Here is a 19388-nt window from a genome sequence, read left to right on the forward strand (position 1 = left end):
AACTGTTAGTATTCCTTAGATTGTAGCCATAAGGAATGTTAAAATATCAACATAAATAAAAAACTTCTCCTTGTACACTTACGATTTATACTAGTTAATAGGACTTTTAACTGTATGAAGCCAGTAATATAAGACTTGGCCTATGCAATGTTGAAAAACTATGTTACAAAAAAACAGTTGAACAGAAATTTAGAATATTCTTTATGAAAAAGAAAGAAATACACGAGGGATTACTTAAAATTTTTTAAGTATTCTAGTACCTGTCAGAGTGAGTTCAGAAAAGTAGAAAGAGGTGCCGATGGTCTCAAATACGCCTTGGGTAGTTATTTCTTCGTGATATGTTAAAGTAGACAAAGTTGTTAGGAAGTGGCCCGTTTAAACCAAGTTTTCTGTTGCAATATAGATATAGCAGCATTTTATTATCTGTTTTCCTGTCTCAGCAGGAAAAAAGTATTCTATGGCAAAGGAAACAATTTGGGACCTTTAAGAATAAGCTGCATACATTAGAGTTTAAGATTCCAAAAGAAGTTAATATACTTTATAGGGGAAAGCCATTAATCACCTAGAGTTTAATTTATGGTTACATTCTGAAGAATAACCTTTTATTTTTAAGGAAGTAAAACTTGAATGGTCCATGATTTGTTTATATATAGCTAAACAGCTCTATTGTAAAATACCTTTAGTTTCTTGTTTTAAAAATAGATTTCCATTAATTTTTAGCCACTAATGACAAAAAGTTGGGGAAGGAACTATATTAATTCCAAGATACCAATGAATAAAACTAAGTCTATTAATTTGGCTTCCTTCCTGAGAAGTTCACTTTAGTTACTTTACTGTTCATTGCAAATATATTTGGTTAGAATATTGCTGTGGTAGTTTACCATTTTTGTTTATATTTATCATTTGATAAATGTGAGAACACATACAGTTTGATTAGAATTTTATTAGATTAACACATGTAAAGTAGGCTGACATGTATTAAAAGCAACTAGAAACTGTTGTGGGAATAAATAGGTATAACAGTAGTCTTGAGTGACATTACTTTTGGACGTTCTTTATAAATAACCCCAAACGTTTACCAACATGCATATTTTTTAAAATCATTACCCCTTTCCACAGAGGTATATTATACTGTGAATTACATGAGATCAGCATTTTTCACCCCTTCTCTGACATAAGTCGTTATTTTCTCAGAGCAAATAGGTGAATGATTCTTCCTGAGGCCATGCTATCAGAATGATCCAGGGCTAATTTTTAACTTGAAGCCAGGCCTACAGGTTGCTTATTTCTTACTACTCAGCTGGAGTGTGTCAAGGCCCTCAAATTAATTTATAAGCTAAGTAAAATACTTTCAGAGAGTTCAGTACATTGTGTAGGGAGAGAAAATCATGTGACCCATAGCTGAATGGGAATGCTGATAATCTGTTATTTGGACAGTTTAATCAGCTCTAACCCAGGAGCTGATAGTTGAGGCTATGGATGTTTATGCTTTACTCTTTCCAGTTTCATTAGAAATTAAATTAATCTCATAATACAGGTAAACCTGGAGGACATAATGTGATTCTTAGGTACTATACTAATGAAGGCGTGAATTCTTTGTATCAATAGTTTGAGTTAATCAGGATGTCTCTCTCCCTTGCTCATTTGATATTTATAAAAAACTAATATGGTATTTCCAAATATTGATCAAGTTTTCAAGGAATGATTACTGTGTTTACTATACCAGTTTAGAAGGCAACCAGTTGTATAATCTTTTTTGTTGTAAAGGATTTTTAAACAATTTTTCTGTTAACCCTAAATGAATGGCGGGAACTTTCCCTTCTCCCACTTGCCAAACAAACAAATATTAATGTAGTAGCTGCTGTTTATTGACAGCTTTCTCTGTGCCAGGTGCTAGGTCAAGTGCTTTGTACACTTCGCCTCGCTCAGTCATCCTAATGACCCGGTAATGTGGGTATTTTATTTGCATTTTAAATGGGCAGCCTGATGTAGCGTTTAAATTACTGCCCAGGACCACATAGCTACTAAGTGTCTCACTCAGACAGATGTCAGATTGACCTCACTGGGTTACCCTGCCTTTCCGAGGAAGCGAGGCGTGTGCGTGGATAAATCTACACTGAGTGAGGAGAGGTGATGGGGGAGGGGAGGCGGGGCGTGTTCATGCGTTTTTCCAAACCAGAGAGTTTGGAAGAGATCTCTCTTTGAACCGAATTTCTTCATTAGCGAATTCCACCTGCTCAGTGAGATATAAACCTATTTCACACGTGTAGAGGTGTGTGTATGTGCACAGACACCCTCTCTCTCTATGACCTGAGGACACCAAGTGATTTTTCAATGTTTTATCAGCGATCCTAGAAGCAAGGTTAGCATGAAAATGCAAGCAGACTTTGGGTTCATGCAGTGATTGAACGTAAGGTTTTGTCTTCTGAAAGTAACACTTACGTTCACAACGTAGAGACACACTTGGGTTTTCTAACCAACATTACTAGAAAAAAAATTAACATGTTAACATTTTAGGGAGGCGCTGAGAGTTGGTGAAGCCTTTAAATAATCATAGTGGTGAATTCTTCAGTCTGAGTGTTGTTGAAATTCTCAAGTGATCTTCCAGTTATGTGTTCTGAAATGCCTCATAATGCCATGTGTAGTATTTCATTAAAGAATTGAGTTCAAGGACAGTGTGAAATGGTCTTTGAAAGAGCCTTCACAAAGAGAGAAGAAAGGAATATTTTTGCCTTTAAGAATTTTTGAAGGAAAGAATACATTTCTCTGAAAGTTTAAAAGTGAGAAATAAAAGTCTTCTTAGTGATAAAAGTATAATAATAATAATAACACTGTTGGTGCCCTGTTTTACACATGAGGAAACTGAGGTATGAAGAGAGGTTAAATAACTTGCCCAGCGCTACAGGGCTGCTGAATGACAGAGCCATGACTGAAGCCCAGGCAGCCTAGTTCTAGAATCCACGTGCTTGACCATTTTGCTGTTCCCTTAGGCTATCAAAAGACAAGTGAGATTTAAGATGGAAGTTCCAGGTTGCTTTTGGAATTAGTTGAATTTGATTAGCTTCTAGCAAGTGTTTAGTGTTGCTTCTGAAACGGTTCCTTTAACTCAAAGGCTGTTTCCTTGAGATCCCTGGGATCTTGTAGATGAAAACTGTCACCAAGCTACCAGCTTCTTGTGACGTGTGAGGTGGTTTAAAGGTTCTGCTTAACTCGATGTTACTTCAGTGCAGTTGAGGTAAGTAAGAGCGTATAGGGACAGGGTATGGAGCTTGAAATAGAGCAAGTTCTAGCATTTTAGTTATGTAAGCTGGAAATGAAAATATGTTATAATAAATAAAAATCAAAAACTGGGCTGTAGTAAAGTCAATCCATTCTCTCCTCATTTTGCTGTGTCTTGAAGTTCACACGAATATAAAATGCCACTCTATGAAATTATTACTTTATCAATTAGACCAAAAAAACTTCCTTTTTAATACAGGATGTAGTAGAATTGTATTGATAAATATTAATACAGTTGAATATTTTGGGGTTCTTTATCAAAAGGGTAGGAAAGTTTTTGGATTTTATATCCTGAGTGCTATGTTGAAGATAGTCTTTCCTTAGCTGTCAGACTATGAGAAAAAAAATTTGATTCCTATGGAAAGGTTCTTAAGAATAAAAATAAAGGGCAGCTTTCAGTGTGCATTTCTTAGCAACACACACTTCCTGTAGCTGAATGAGTGTCTTGTTAGCCTTTATGTCTTATTGTTGGAAATACATATTTAATATTTTATAGCATTTTTACCTTTCCTATTGTTGACATGGAGGCCTGAAATTTTTTCTGGACCCATTTCTTAAACTCATCTTTAAAAAATTAGAAAAGATGGTAGAAAGCATATGTAAGAGAAACATAGTTTGAAATGAAAATCTGCAAAGTTTTATGAATGTATTAATAACTCCATTCCCATTCATATACTAACTTTTATAATATAAACCTTTTTATTTATGCTTCTTGAAGCCATCTTGATTACCTGCTGTCCACCTGGACACAAGGATACCAACTTGGGAAGAAACCATATCACATATCTTTTATAGCATAGTAAAACATTATTTGAACCTCATACCAAAGATAGGTATGCATATTTATAATAGTCATTCAAAATCCTAAAACTTTTTATATGTCATCTTTTGTAATATATAATATTTTTAATATTTGGAGATCAATTTTCAAAACTTCAGGAGCAACAGTGTACAACTGGATTAATTTTGAATGTATTTTTCTCCTTTAGTATTTATTAATTTGATTAGGAGATAAATAATCATCATTAAAATTAGCATTCCAGGGCTTCCCTGGTGGCACAGTGGTGTTAAGAATCCACCTGCCAATGCAGGGGACACGGATTCGAGCCCTGGTCCAGGAAGATCCCACATGCCGTGGAGCAACTAAGCCCGTGCACCACAACTGCTGAGCCTGCGCTCTAGAGCCCGCGAGCCACAACTACTGAAGCCCACGTGCCTAGAGCCCGTGCTCCACAACAAGAGAAGCCACCGCAGTGAGAAGCCCGCGCACCGCAACGAGAGAAAGCCCACGAGCAGCAACAAAGACCCCGTGCACCCAAAAATAAATAAATTTATTTAAAAAAAAAAAATTAGCATTCCAACTTCCTGTGTTTTTCATAATTTAATTCTTTTAACTTAGTCAATTAATGTTATGAGCTTTGCTGTGACAAGCGTCAGTTAATTAAAAGAAAAATGTAGGAATAACTGGTTAATTCTTAAGTTCCTTATGAGAATTATTTACTTTGTGGTTCAGATTTATGTCTGAATTGGCTTTTCTTAGTCACCCACCCAGCACCAGGCTACTTTGGCCCCATAATTCAAATTTGTGTGTGTGTGTGTGTGTGTGTGTGTATGTATATAATATATATATGTATACATACAAATGTGTATATGCTGAGTATGCCTAGAAGTACAAATCTTTGATAAAATGAGTTATCAATTTTGAAATCCTTGCTTACTGTGTGGATAACAAAATCTGTCATTCCAAATTAGTGTGCATAGTCGAGCACTAACCATGTTACTTTCATTGATCAGCCAGAATTAATGGAGAGCAGAATTTGTATGTTCCACAGTACTAGACATGACTGTAGTTTCAGAACCAAACTTCTGAAGTCTTGTGATCTGGTGGGAAGATTATACCTGAATCATAGATGAATACTGGGCCTAAGGATTTGGGGTTGGGGTGGGGGAATTCGAAATTAATCTTTAGTTGCTTTTAGTCATTTCTGTGATCTCGTCCACTGAAATTATAAACTGATCTTCTAAATCTTTTCTGTAGGAAATTTTGGGAGCGGTTTATTGCCCTGTGTCATGAAAATAATAGCCTACATGGAATCACTTTTGAACAGATCAAAGCTCAGCTAGAGGCTTTAGAACTAAAGAAGACATATGTGTTGAATCCACTGGCACCTGAATTTATCCCCCGGGCTCTGAGAGTGCAGCACACGGGAAATACCAACAGATTGCAGCAGTCACCCCCCAAGGTAAAGCCTGTCAGTGAAACTGAGGAGGTTAAAGAGAGAACAGTGCAGAGACGTCAGAGCTTTCTTGGGCTGCAGGTTACTTTACGTGTTGGAATTGAAGGTTACATTTGATGGCAACCAGTTTCTGCAAGGAACTCGTCCAGTGTGGACATTAATTGAAAATACAGTGTGGTGTTTAGCCATGCTGCTTAATGGCATAAGTCATCCTCAAAAAGTTTTCAAGGGGGCTTCCCTGCGGTCCGTGGGTAAGACTTCACCTTCCAGTGCAGGGGGTGCAGGTTTGATCCCTAGTCGGGGAGCTAAGATCCCACATGCCTCGCAGCCAAAAAAACCAAAACATAAAAAAACAGAAGCAATATATTGTAACAAATTCAATAAAGACTTTAAAAATGGTCCACGTCAAAAAAATCTTAAAAAAAAAAAAAAGTTTTCAGGTACCTGGTTAGGTCTGGTGCCCTTTGTATAATATAACCTCCCGGTCCTCTCTACTGATAGACTTATTTTAGCAAGATGTGAATAAAACAAAGCAGTTTAAAAGACCGCCACACATATTAAAAGCATGCTCTTATAGAATATTATATAGCATGCTTTTACAGCATATTTTTATAAGGAACAATATAATAATAGCACTATTTGTATAAAGAAAATAGCTCTAACCTCTTGCTGGTGACCAATTCAAGTGGTGTTTGACACAGAAAATTCGGCTGACTGCTTGAAGGTTACTTTAATCGACTTTGACCAGTGTTTGTTGCATAAGAAGTAGTCCAGTCATTGGGATGGGATGGGATGGGGGGGAATCAAGGCCCCCATGTCTACTTTTGAACTATAGTTATTTTGGTCAGAAACAGCTGGTTTCTTTGCTAGATTGCCTGAAAAAAAAATGCTTGCACTTACCGTCTAGAAAAGAAAGTTATGAGTGTGGCATGTTTAGTATTTGTTCTGGTTTTGGGGGTGTATTTATAGTCATCAGCATGATATTAAACTTATTGACATGAATTAAGAGAGTATGCCAGTTTGGGGCTTCGTTTTAAAAATGTAAAGCTTAATGTGCAAGAAATAATTATTGGTTTAATATCTTGAAGAACTTTTAGCTGAGTAAATATTAAACTGAGACGAGAACTGCTTTCTGTTTTAATGTACTGTTGTCTGAGTTTAATAAAAATGGACCTGATATGCAATAATGCTTTAGTTACTTGGGATTAAGCAGATTAAGCATTTTGCATAACTGAATCCTCTAGATTTCTAAAGTTTAAACTATTGATAAATTAATAATCAACTTATTTATCAAATAGTTAAGTTTCTTCTGTGTGACAGCTGTTACGGTAGGTAGTAGAGAAGCAAATTAGCCCCAGTGTTCTTGCGGCAGATGGGTAACGGTCAGAGGAAGTACCACTCCACCACAGTGGAGATTTCAGGGTAATTTCACCGAGGGGATGGAGTGAGTGGAAGATTGGGGAGACTGTCAGAAACTAGAACAGAAACTCCTTTAGGGCAGAGATTTTTGCCTGTCTTATTTGCTGCTCTAGCCTCTGTGCCTAGAACAACATCTGGCTTATCACAGGTGCTTAGAAGTATTTTTAAGATTAATGAGTGAAGCTTAACAAAGAGCTCATACGAAAAGCAAGAGGTGTGAGAGAGCAGGCTCTCCAGGGAACAGCAAGTAGCTTAAAGTAGGTGAAGAGTGGGAACCCAGTTAGAAACTTTTACATTTTACTGTTTTTTATTTAAATGTTTCAGAGACATTATACCTTTTGCACATTCTTAAATACAATAACTACAATAAACTTTTTACTTAATTGATCAATGTTAGCATCAATTAATGTACCATAGATGCAGCTAGATTCAAGCCATTATATCAAATGTGTACTGACCCTAAGCAAGATCCTGTGATTTGCTTTTTGTTTTTATTTTAAAGGTAAAGAAAATATATGTTGAATCCACTTGCTTTTCCAACACTATAAACTCCCCGAGACAAAAATCCTATTCTGTATACTTCTTATGGCCTCTAGTGCCTAGCCCCACCCTGCACATAGTGGGTGCTCAGTAAACACCTGATACGTGAATGATGGCTGTGATGCGTCCAGGAGAGTGCATGGGGCTTCCTTCTTTCAGTAGGAAGGCTGTGTAGTTAAGGACCATAGCAGCCATCTCCCCAGTTTTTCCTTTTTAACTTTTTGGGAAGTTTTCTTCACTGATCCAGTAGATATCATCTGTTATTTCATTGTCACTAACACAGAGGTTCACTCAATTGTTTATATACCTGGTTATTTAAAGTTCTTTATATCATATATAATAATAATAATTTTAGGTAACTAAGTTATAGTGAGCCAAAGGTTACTTTTGTCATCATCTCTCCCTTCACACCCCAGTACTATATTTTACTTCTATTAAATTGTTCTGAGGATTGAATTTGTACTGGAGTCTTTTTTTATCCAACTTTCTATTGTAGAAAATTTCAAATATATACATAAATAGATGAGTATAATGAATTCCCTATCATCCAGCTTCATTAACTATCAGTTTATCCTTGATCTTATTTCAGCTGTCAGCCCACCACTCCACCACCACATATACGCACTGGAGAATTTTGAAACAAATTCCAGATGTTTTATTTCATATGCTAGAGTCTTTTGATGAAGGGGAATTTACTTGCAAGAAAAGCGTGCTGTTTCTTAAAACAGGATACTAAGCCATATAATTTCCCCCCAAGTTTCCTTAATGTTTAACTTTTAATGCAATTCTGTGCATAAGAAATATTAAAAACTAGTAAGGTTAATGTTAGCCTAAGACTTAAAATCCCAGTAAGATTTAATGTAGATAAAATCATCAGAATGCTGGGTGATGGTTACACGTGCTCCAGGACCTGCTCCCTCAGCACTGTGTCTGGCAGCAAAGCCTACCCCTAGCTCTTCACCAATCAAATGGCTTTATCCTCCTCACTAAGATGTAGGTTCTCTGGTAAGGGTTAGCGAAGGTACAGATATTAGGGGATCCAGGAGCAGGTGGTCCTAGATAAGACTCATTGCCCCACTCTCCAGGCATCGTTTATCTGTAGGAAGGCATCTGTTTCACGGGTGCCTACAGAATCAGCACGTAGGAAAACAATTTGCTTGTCTTCAGTCTGCTTTCTCCTGGGCACGTGCTGGGAACAGTGTTCAGAAACTTTGCGAAGATGGGACAGATCCATTTGTACATACTATAAAAACTCTTCAGAGGATAGATAATATTCAGAAATGGGTCCTCTGAGAAGACCACAGCATTGTTTTATAGATTTTAGTTTGTGAATTGTTCTTCACTGTCTGTAGCTGCTTATGTTGTGTCTCAGGGTCCAGACATCAGAAGACGTGTCAGACTTATGTGGCTCAGTAGCCTCAGTGCCCAGCCAGGGGTGGACATATCGTGGGCCCTCATAAACATTTGTTGAATGAATAAATGGAAAATGAAAGAATGAGTGAATGAAACAATAAATACTTGAATGAATAAACGGTTGAGTAAAAAAAATGGTCCTCAAAAAACAGATGATGTGAACTACATTTGCTTATAAGCTTTCTACCAAAGGTATACATACTTCCTGAAGGTTTATTAGCAGAAGTTTGGAATTATCATTATGGAATGACTTTTCTACATAGTTAGCTCTAGCTTACTGCTGCCTTGTTATTTAGTTATATGCTGCCAAACACTGTATATTTTGTATAGACCAAGCACACTTACTGCTCTGCAGTTGCATGGGAAGTCTAAACATGCTAGAGGAGTTTTCCCGTATTGAACTGTAACAGGGTGCTGAATTGTGCTTGCAGATATGCCACTATCTTTTTGTGAGAGGCCCCAGCTTGCTTTTTTTCCCCCATTCGTTCAACAGTATTCATGGCGCCAGGCGATGTTCTAAGCTCAGGGACTCAATAGTGGCCTAAACAGATAGCGCCCTAGGTAGTTAGGTCCTTCCCAAGCTTCTTTTCACTTGGTTTATCACACAGCACCCAGTGCTGATGTGTGTTGTCTGGCATGCTTCCAGCTTTGCAGTGCAGGATCAGTCCAGGCTATGGTTATTCTTTGTATTGACTTCCGATTGCTGTTGTAACAAATTAGCACAAGCCTAGTGACTTGAAATGACACCCATTTATTATCTCACATTCCTTTGAGTCAGATGTCCAGGTTTTTGTTGGTTTCTTGGCTCCAGGTCTCACAAGACCAGGATCAAGGTGTTGGTCGAATGGGCTCTTATCTGGAGGCTCTGGGAAGGATCTGCTTCTAAGGTCATGCAGGTTGTTGGCAGAATCCAGTCCTTGTGGTTGCAAGGACTGAGGTCCCTGTTTCCTTGCTGGCTGTCAGCTGGGAGCCATTCTTAGCTCTGGAGGCTTCTTTCCAGTTCTCGCATGTGGCTCTGCCTCTCAGAGCTGTCAACAGTGCATTGAAGCCTTCTCTCTCTTGGCATCTCTGACTTCCCCTTCTACCACTTGTATCTCTTCCTTGCTTTTCTTCCACATCTCTTTGACTCAGCTGGAGAGGTGTCTCTGCTTTTAGGGCTCATGTGATTAGATTGGATCGCCCCAGATAATCCAGGATAATCCTCCTATTTTAAGTCTTTAGTTACATCTGCAGAGCCCCTTTTGCCACATGACATGACAGCTCCTGGGTTCCAGGGAGTAGGGTGTGTATGTCTTTGGGGGGCCTGTTGTGCCTTCCACACTGACCCAGTGACAGCGATTTCTCCACCTGACACACAGCCGCCCCTGGTTGACAAGTCCTCAGAGGCTGAGAAATCTGAATGGTTTATTAGCCTCTTGGAACGGTCTTATCTCTGCTGTGTCACTGCTCTCCTTTCTTCTGTCAGCGTGTCTGCCTCTGGCTGCTCTTGTGGTCACTTCTCATTGCTTACGCCTCTCATCTTCCACCTGTTGCTGCCGTCCCTGCTGTGTGCCATTTTCTCCTTTCCTCTGCCTGCTTTTCTTTTCACTTCTCTATTCCTCAGAAGCTTGTTTTTTGTTTGTTTTTTTTTTTAATAGCTAACGACAGTCACTGTGAACATTCTCTTCTGGTTAAAGGAGCAACTCTGATTCTTTCTTGACTGTTTTTTTTCTGACATTTTAAGAGTTGGAGCTTAGCTGCCCTTGCCTACCCGTCGCTAACCAGCTGACCATAAGCCTTTGATGTTTAGTGCTAACCTGAATATTTAAAGTTGCTGGCGGATAGGGAGATAAGTGAAGCATCACTGTACCTTTGCTTTGGTCAAGAACAAATTCTTCTTCTTGCTATAGGCATTATCCCCCCACTTAAGCTTTCAGATATAATGTACAAATAAAAAATTTACGTGGTGGAAGGGTAAGTTGTATAATGTGCTACTTGTGTTGTGTAATGGCTTTGTGTGTTACATTTAGCCAATGAAAAGAGAAAAAAAATTTTTTTAGTCTAGAAACTCAGAACCATATGTTTCCTCACATATTTCTGCCCCAAAGTCATCATTTTTAATGGTAGACTAGCATGCCATTGTATGAATCTGCCATTGCTTATTTAATAAATTTTCTACTGATGGACATTTAGGTTCCTGGAAGTGCAATTATTGGGTTAAAGCATATGTACATTTCTGATGCTTTTGACATCCACATTGCTTTCTAGAAAATTCGTACATTCTCTTAAGCAGATTATGACACTGTGCATTTTCCTGTTCCTTCAGTAAATTTTACAGTTTGATGCCATGAATCATACTCAAAATATCATAAACCCCAAAGCATATTTACATTCATATTATTATTTTAGAGGTTCTCATCCTCAAGAGTTGAAGATTGATATTTTTCCCTTGAAAACGGCATTTACACTTCACCATTTAATTCATAGAAAATTTATAGAGAAGCTGCAAAGGAATAGAATTTAGGTTTCAGTCATATTGATGCATATTTCTTTTTATAAAAACATTAATTTAAAAAGAAAAAAGAATTTTAGATATCCTTAATTTGATGTTGAGGAAACTTGAGGCCTAGCACCATGACTTAATGTTTTTATTTTATTTATTTTTGGCTGTGTTGGGTCTTCGTTGCTGCGCACAGGCTTTCTCTAGTTGAGGCAAGCGGGGGCTACTCTTCATTGTGGTGTGCGGGCTTCTCATTGCGGTGGCTTCTCTTGTTGCGGAGGACAGGCTCTAGGCACACAGGCTTCAGTAGTTGCGGTGCGTGGGCTTAGTACTTGTGGTGCATGGGCTTAGTTGCTCTGCGGCAGGTGGGATCTTCCCAGACCAGGGATCGAACCCATGTCCCTTGCATTGGCAGGCGGATTCTAAGCCACTGCACCACCAGGGGAGTCCCTGACTTAATGTTTAAAAAGAAGGTTGGCTCAAAGGCCTCTAACGGTTATTAATTACAGACTCACAGTCTTTACATTTTAATTGTTGCTATATACATTTATTTTGCATGGAATGAGGAAAATGGTTTTTGTTCTTTAATATTAGGTGTGTTTAAATTATTATACATTTGTGTTTTTCTGTAAAGGGGAAAAGCCTCCATCATATCCAGAATGATCATTTCCAGAATGATGGAATTGGTAAGTGGAAAAATTAGCCTTATGAAAGCTTGCTTTTATGATGTAAGACGTTTATTCCAAATTTCGTCATTTAGAAAGAGGAGGATGGAGAGGGACACACACACACACACACACACACACACACACACACACACACACACACACACACTGACACTTTGGAGCTCATGTAACTCTTTTATTCAACACATCTGTTCTTGTGAATGCTTTGATATGTCATTTCTGAAAAGAGGTGATTTTGTAGGTACCAAGGTACATATATATAGAAGTTTTGAGGATGAACATTTCAGCCTCCTATGCAACATAAGTTTTTGGAACATATTTATATCCTACAAATGTTGGGTATACAAATTTTCAAGATAAAGTTTATTTAAGTGATTTAAAATGTTGCAGAATTATGCTCTTAAAACAATAACTGCTTAACTGTTTTGTATGTGGCTGTGCTACAGTTGCAACTCAAAACTTTATTCTGAAGAATTGTTTACGTTTTCTAGTCTCAGAAGAATGTTTACTGTATGGTTTTCTCTCTTGAAGGACACATCTCCAGCTCCTTGCAAGACATTTAAAATTATGCTAGTTTTTACAAGGAATACTTTGTATATCTCAAGCTAATTTTAGGGAATATGGTAAAGTGATTGTTTTTTTAATATGCTCTACTCTTTCACACTGATAACTCTTTGAATATAAGATACCTTATGGCAAAGCTGGGGAATGTGTTTTGCTGTTGGATGATTTTAATTATTTTTGTCTACGTGAATATGTACAGCTATTGAGTGCATCCTTTCTCTATTTGTTTTCCAGTTCAGCCCAATCCTTCTGTGCTTATTGGCAACCCTATTAGAGCATATACCCCTCCACCTCCTCTTGGACCTCACCCAAATTTGGGGAAATCTCCAAGCCCTGTTCAAAGAATAGATCCTCACACTGGGACAAGTATTCTTTATGTACCTGCTGTCTATGGAGGGAATGTAGTTATGTCCGTGCCTTTACCTGTAAGTAGATGTTTAAGATACTCTCTATTGAATGAATAAGATAAAATAGGCTTCAGTAAATTAGTGACTATCCCAAATAGTGTTCTACTAATCTGTCTCTCTCTTTTCTTTCTTTTTTTTTTTTTTTTTTTGGTTTTCAATGTCTGTAAGCTTCTTTCATTCAAAGCAGCTCTTATGACCAAAGAAATGTGAATTGTTGCTTAAAATTTGTTACAATTTTGTCAGTGGCTATGAAGAAATCTGTAAATTGGGTGTTTTGATTGAAAAGCCTTTGTATTGTCTTAAGTATTTTTACTGGGGAAAATTGGGCCAAAAGTTAACAGAGCTAGTAAATTGGACTCTTGTTTTGTAAAGTGATGTTTTATTTTATCTTTTGCTTTTTCATTCTTATATAATTCACTAACCCTAAGAAATACAGTTCTTTGGAGGAGGCAAAAAGGTTTGGATTAGCCTAGCTCCCTTGGATCTAAATTTATCTGAGAAATTCCACACCTTATGAAATCCTACTGGCACTTAAAAACATCATTAAATCATTTCTAAGACTATAGATTTTTAGAGGGCTTCCATCTTATGTTAAAACTCATTTTTCTTTTCTTTAAGATTTTTGAGTATTTTGGTAATTAAAAAAATTTGCTGTTTACTAATATTTCCAAATTCAGGAATTTTAGCCTAGAAAATATTTCTTCATTTAAGATAAGTACTGTAGCTTCAGGTAGAGGTGATCATTGTCAAGGATCTTTGGCACCCCTGCCTACACCCCCAAAATGCAAAAACGCCTAGCTGCCAACATTTTCCAGCCATGTTGGTCATGGTGGTTCACAATCCCGGCAGCCAGTGAGAATAACTGTCAATAAGAAATATGTCATTTATGTCGACTCCCCATAGACTTTCCATCTTAGCTGAGTTATTTCTTCCCAGACAGCCTGGCAACATTATACATCATCTGCTTTAAATAGTAAGTCCCTTGGGATTTATATTTCATTTTACTAGGTCAAAGAGACTTTTAAAGATTTCTAAGAGTCTGAATTTAACAGTTGTATTATAATAAAATAATAGGGGTGGTAGCTCAGATGTCATTGTGTTTATTCATTTTATATTAATATGCAGAGATTATATATTTTGACACACCTAAAGAAATTTTCTGTTTCTGTGGTTTAATTAATCAGAAGCATTAATTAAATTAATGACCTGTTTGAATTTTGCCTACAGTAAATGAACATTAAATGATTTGGTTATTCATATAAAATAGTAATACATATTTTTTGAGTTGAGACTCCTTAGACTGAATTTTTTCTTAAATTTTTTCCCTGTTCTCTTATTCAAGTTTATTAAACTGTATATCTATGCAGTTATGACTTTAAAAGACAGTTTTCATGGTAATCAGTGACATATATGCATTCATACTGAGGGAAATTGATTCAAGACTATAAAATGATTTGATGCCTCAAGGAATAATTACCAATTTTAAGTCCTTGATTTCTTCCTAACCTAGTGTGTAAGGGAAGTGGTCAGTTTTCCCTTACATACTAAAGATTCAAGGAGCTTTTTTTTTTTTTTTTTGCCAGTTGAGATATAGCAGTCATTCTACCAGTTGGTACTATTAGCATTCATTTTGTAGTTATTCATTTTGATAAAATTAACATCTCTGTGCGTGTTTGCTCTTTCCTAATTAATAGCACTATAGCAGTTTGCCTTTCAAAATGGACTGAAAGCAATTATTTTATTTCTTATAATAACCTAGGTACCATGGACAGGATACCAGGGTAGGTTTGCAGTTGATCCTCGAATCATTACACACCAGGCAGCCATGGCCTACAATATGAACCTCTTACAGACACATGGGCGGGGGTCTCCTATACCTTATGGCCTTGGGCATCACCCACCTGTCAGCATAGGGCAGACGCAAAGCCAGCATCAGGAGAAGGACCAACATGAGCAGAGTCGAAACGGTGAGTTGCTGCTGTTCTCGTGCCCCTAAACTGACGACGCGCCAGGTTGTGAGTTGCTGTGCTGTTCTCGTGCTCCTAGACTGACGACATGCCAGGTTGTATCAACGCATAAGTTTCCTTTAACAGTGCGAGTGTTAACTCGTTCATAGATTATAAGCCTTTTCGAGGAGGAATCTGATGTAAAAACTGTGGATCCTCTCTCCAGAAGATACAGATATGTGCACAGATACAAAACTTAGATGTAACCTACCACTTACGATTGATGGTATCAATTTCCTGGAAAAATGTTAATATTTAGATTTTTTTTAAATGGTAGTCATTTAAAATTGAGACAGAAAACCCTCTCCTGTTAAACATTTTTGTTGACCCAAAATATTTTTGTAGCATACTAAACATTAATGGTACTGTGGCAATAGTTTATTTAAAGAAGTTATTTCTTATGCAAATCGTAGTCTCTTGTCTACTAGAATTATAAATAAGGAAAAATTGCCCTGTGTAATTTTTAAAGTCAGGTTTATTGAGGTATAATTTATATAGAGTAAAATCCACCCTTTTAGAATGTAGTTTGATGTGTTTTGACAAATACACAGAGCTGTTCACCACCACCAGTATCAAGATTCAGGGTGTTTACATTTCAGACAACTCCCTCCTGTCCCTTTGCAGTCACTTTCCTCCTCCAGCCCCAGCCCTGGGCAACCACTGATCTGACTTTTGTGCCTATACCTTGGTCTTTTCTCTAGTTTGTCATATAAATGGAATCATAGTGTCTGGCTTCATTCACTTAGCTTAATGCTTTTGAGATTTATTTGTGTTGTCTGTGTCAGTTGTTTGTTCCTTTTTGCTGTTGATTAGTATTCCCTTATATGGATGAACCACAGTGTTTCTTATCTCTCCATCAGTTGTTTTCATCTATCCTTAATTATTTCTGATTTTTGGCTCTTATGAGCAAAGCTGCTGTGAACATACCTATTGAAGATATTTTCATTTCTCTTGGGTAAATACCCAGGACTGAGCTTGTTGAGCACATTCGTTAACTTTATAAGAAACTGCCGTACTGTTTTCCAAAGCGGCCAAACCATTCTTCATTTCTGGTACGTGTGAGATTTCCAGTTGCTCCACATTCTCGTTAGTACTTGGTATTGTCAGTCTTGTTAATTTTACCCTTGCTTATGGGTATCTGATAGTATCTGATTGTTGTATTAATTTGCATGTTCCTAATGACTAATGATGTTGAGTATCTTTTCATTGGGCTTATTTGCCACCTGTATATCTTTGATGAAGTGTCTATTTGTATCTTTTGTCCACTTTTTTATTGGTTTGTCTTACGAAGTTATAAGAGTTCTGTATACATTCTGAATACAAATCTTTAATTAGATATATGTTTTGAAAATATTTTCTCCCAGGATATGGCTTGCCTTTTGATTTTCTCAACAGTATCTTTCAAAGAATAAAAGTTTACCTTTTTGATGAAGTCCAGTTTATCCAACTTTTTCTTCTTTGGGTCATGTTTTTGGTGTTACATCAAATTTTTTTTGCCTAATCCAAGATCACAAAGATCTTCCGTGTTTTTTTCTAGACGTTTCATAGTCTTAGCTCTTATATTAGGTCTCCTTTGAGTTAATTTTTATATGTGGTGTGAGGTAAGAATTGAAGGGTTTTTTTGTTCTCATTTTGTTTTGTTTTTACATATATGTATGCTCAGTTGTTCTAACACCGTTTGTTGAAAATACTCTCCTTCCTCCATTAAGATGACTTGGTATCTTTGTTGAAAATCAGTTTACTGCCTATGTGAAGTCTCTGTCATCTTCTATTGATGCATATGTTTGTTCATGCCAAATATACTGTCTTGATTACTGTAGCTTCATAAAAGCCTTCAAATCAGGTAGTATGAGTCCTCCAACTTTGTTTTTCTTTTCCAAAATTGTGTATTCCAGGTCCTTTGCATTTCCACATACATTTTAGAATCAGCTCGTGAGTTTCTACAAAAAAAAGCCTGCTGGGATTTTGATTGGGATTGTGTGGAATCTGTAGGTCAATTTGGGGGAGAGCTGACATCTTAATATTTAGTCTTCTGTTATATGCACGCGGTGTCTCTCTCTTCCTTAAGGTCTTTACTTTCAGCCTTTTAAAAAAAAGAGTTTTTAGAATACAACTCTTGCACTTATTTTGTTAAGGCAAAAGCTTAGATTAATAGAGGTATCTTAGTGTTAGAATTTTCCTCCTCAGTAGTGTATCCCACAAAATTCCAGTGTTCTATTTTTATTTCATTCAGTTCAGTACACTTTCTAGTTTCTCTTAAAATTAGATCCATGGATTTTTTAGAAAGGTGAGTTTGGGTGAGTTATTGGGGATTTTCTAAGAATTTTTCTGTTAACTGATTCCTAGTTTTAATTCCATTGTGGTAAGGGAACATATTTTGCATGACTTGAATCCTTTTGAATTTATTGAGATTTCTTTTATGGCTCAGGATATGGTGTATCTTTATAAATGTTCCATGTACATTTGAGAAGAATGGAGTGCTCTAGTGCTATAGGTCAAGTTGGTTGATACGATTATTCAAGTCTACTTTATCTTTGCTGATTTTCTGTCTACGTTGAAAAAAAAAGAATATTGAATTCTCCAAATATAATTGGTATTTATCTATTTTTCCTTTAAGTTTTAAAATTTAATTTATTTTTTATACAGCAGGTTCTTATTAGTCATCAATTTTATACGCATCAGTGTATACATGTCAATCCCAATCACCCAATTCATCACACCACCATCCCCCACTGCCACTTTCCCCCCTTGGTGTCCATACATTTGTTCTCTGCATCTGTGTCTCTATTTCTGCCCTGCAAACCGGTTCATCTGTACCATTTTGCTACATTCCACATATATGCGTTAATGTACGATATTTGTTTTTCTCTTTCTGACTTATTTCACTCTTTATGACAGTCTCAAGATCCATCCACGTCTCTACCAATGACGCAATTTCATTCCTTTTTATGGTTGAGTAATTCCATTGCATACATGTACTACATCTTCATCCATTCGTCTGTCGATGGGCATTTAGGTTGCTTCCATGACCTGGCTATTGTTAATAGTGCTGCAGTGAACATTGTGGTGCATGTGTCTTTTTGTATTATGGTTTTCTCTGCGTATATTATGCTCAGTAGTGGGATTGCTGGGTCATATGGTAATTCTATTTTTAGTTGGTTTTGTTTTTTTTTTGCGGTACGCGGGCCTCTCACTGCTGTGGCCACTCCCGTTGCGGAGAACAGGCTCCGGATGCGCAGGCTCAGTGACCATGGCTCATGGGCCCAGCCGCTCCGTGGCATGTGGGATCTTCCCTGACTGGGGCACGAACCCGTGTCCCCTGCATCGGCAGGTGGACTCTCAACCACTGTGCCACCAGGGAAGCCCTATTTTTAGTTTTTTAAGGAACCTCCATACTGTTCTCCATAGTGGCTGTATCAATTTGCATTCCCACCAACAGTGCAAGAGGGTTCCCTTTTCTCCACACCCTCTCCAGCATTTGTGGTTTGCAGATTTTCTGATGAGGCCCATTCTAACCGGTGTGAGGTGATACCTCATTGTAGTTTTGACTTGCATTTCTCTAATAATTAGTGATGTTGAGCAGCTTTTCATGTGCTTCTTGGCCATGTGTATGTCTTCTTTGGAGAAATGTCTATTTAGGTCTTCTGCCCATTTCTTGATTGGATTGTTTGTTTTTTTAATATTGAGCTGCATGAGCTGTTTATATGTTTTGGAGATGAATCCTTTGTCTGTTGATTCCTTTGCAAGTATTTTCTCCCATTCTGAGGGTTGTCTTTTCGTCTTGTTTGTAGTTTCCTTTGCTGTTCAAAAGCTTTTAAGTTTCATTAGGTCCCATTTTTTAATTTTTGTTTTTATTTCCATTACTCTAGGAGGTAGATCTCAAAAAGATCTTGCTGTGATTTATGTCAAAGAGTGTTCTGCCTATATTTTCCTCTAAGAGTTTTATAGTGTCTGGTCTTACATTTAGGTCTCTAATCCATTTTGAGTTAATTTTTGTGTATGGTGTCAGGGAGTGTTCTAATTTCATTCTTTTACATGTAGCTGTCCAGTTTTCCCAGCACCACTTATTGAAGAGACTGTCTTTTCTCCATTGTATATCCTTGCCTCCTTTGTCATAGATTAGTTGACCACAGGTGCATGGGTTTATCTCTGGGCTTCCTATCCTGTTCCATTGATCTATATTTCTGGTTTTGTGCCAGTACCATACTGTCTTGATTACTGTAGCTTTGTAGTATAGTCTGAAGTCAGGGAGTCTGATTCCTCCAGCTCCGTTTTTTTACCTCAAGACTGCTTTGGCTATTCAGGGTCTTTTGTGTCTCCCTACAAATTTTAAGACATTTTGTTCTAGTTCTGTAAAA

General features: G+C 37.2%; 1 protein-coding gene across 8 annotated transcripts in view; it reads left to right on the top strand.

The window, feature by feature from the left end:
- HELZ (helicase with zinc finger) overlaps window positions 1-19388 on the top strand; it is a 150038-nt gene that overhangs the window by 88195 nt on the left and 42455 nt on the right. For all 8 annotated transcript variants that reach the window (XM_027080418.1, XM_027080415.1, XM_027080421.1 and 5 more), the window contains 4 exons: window positions 5318-5522; window positions 12002-12053; window positions 12852-13042; window positions 14784-14991. In XM_027080418.1, coding sequence (XP_026936219.1) covers window positions 5318-5522; window positions 12002-12053; window positions 12852-13042; window positions 14784-14991 — 656 coding nt within the window. The remainder of the gene's footprint in view (window positions 1-5317; window positions 5523-12001; window positions 12054-12851; window positions 13043-14783; window positions 14992-19388) is intronic.

This window comes from Aethalodelphis obliquidens, unplaced genomic scaffold (assembly GCF_003676395.1).
Source record: "Aethalodelphis obliquidens isolate GAN/ISIS:26980383/991018 unplaced genomic scaffold, ASM367639v1 scaffold44, whole genome shotgun sequence".
NCBI lineage: Eukaryota > Metazoa > Chordata > Mammalia > Artiodactyla > Delphinidae > Aethalodelphis > Aethalodelphis obliquidens.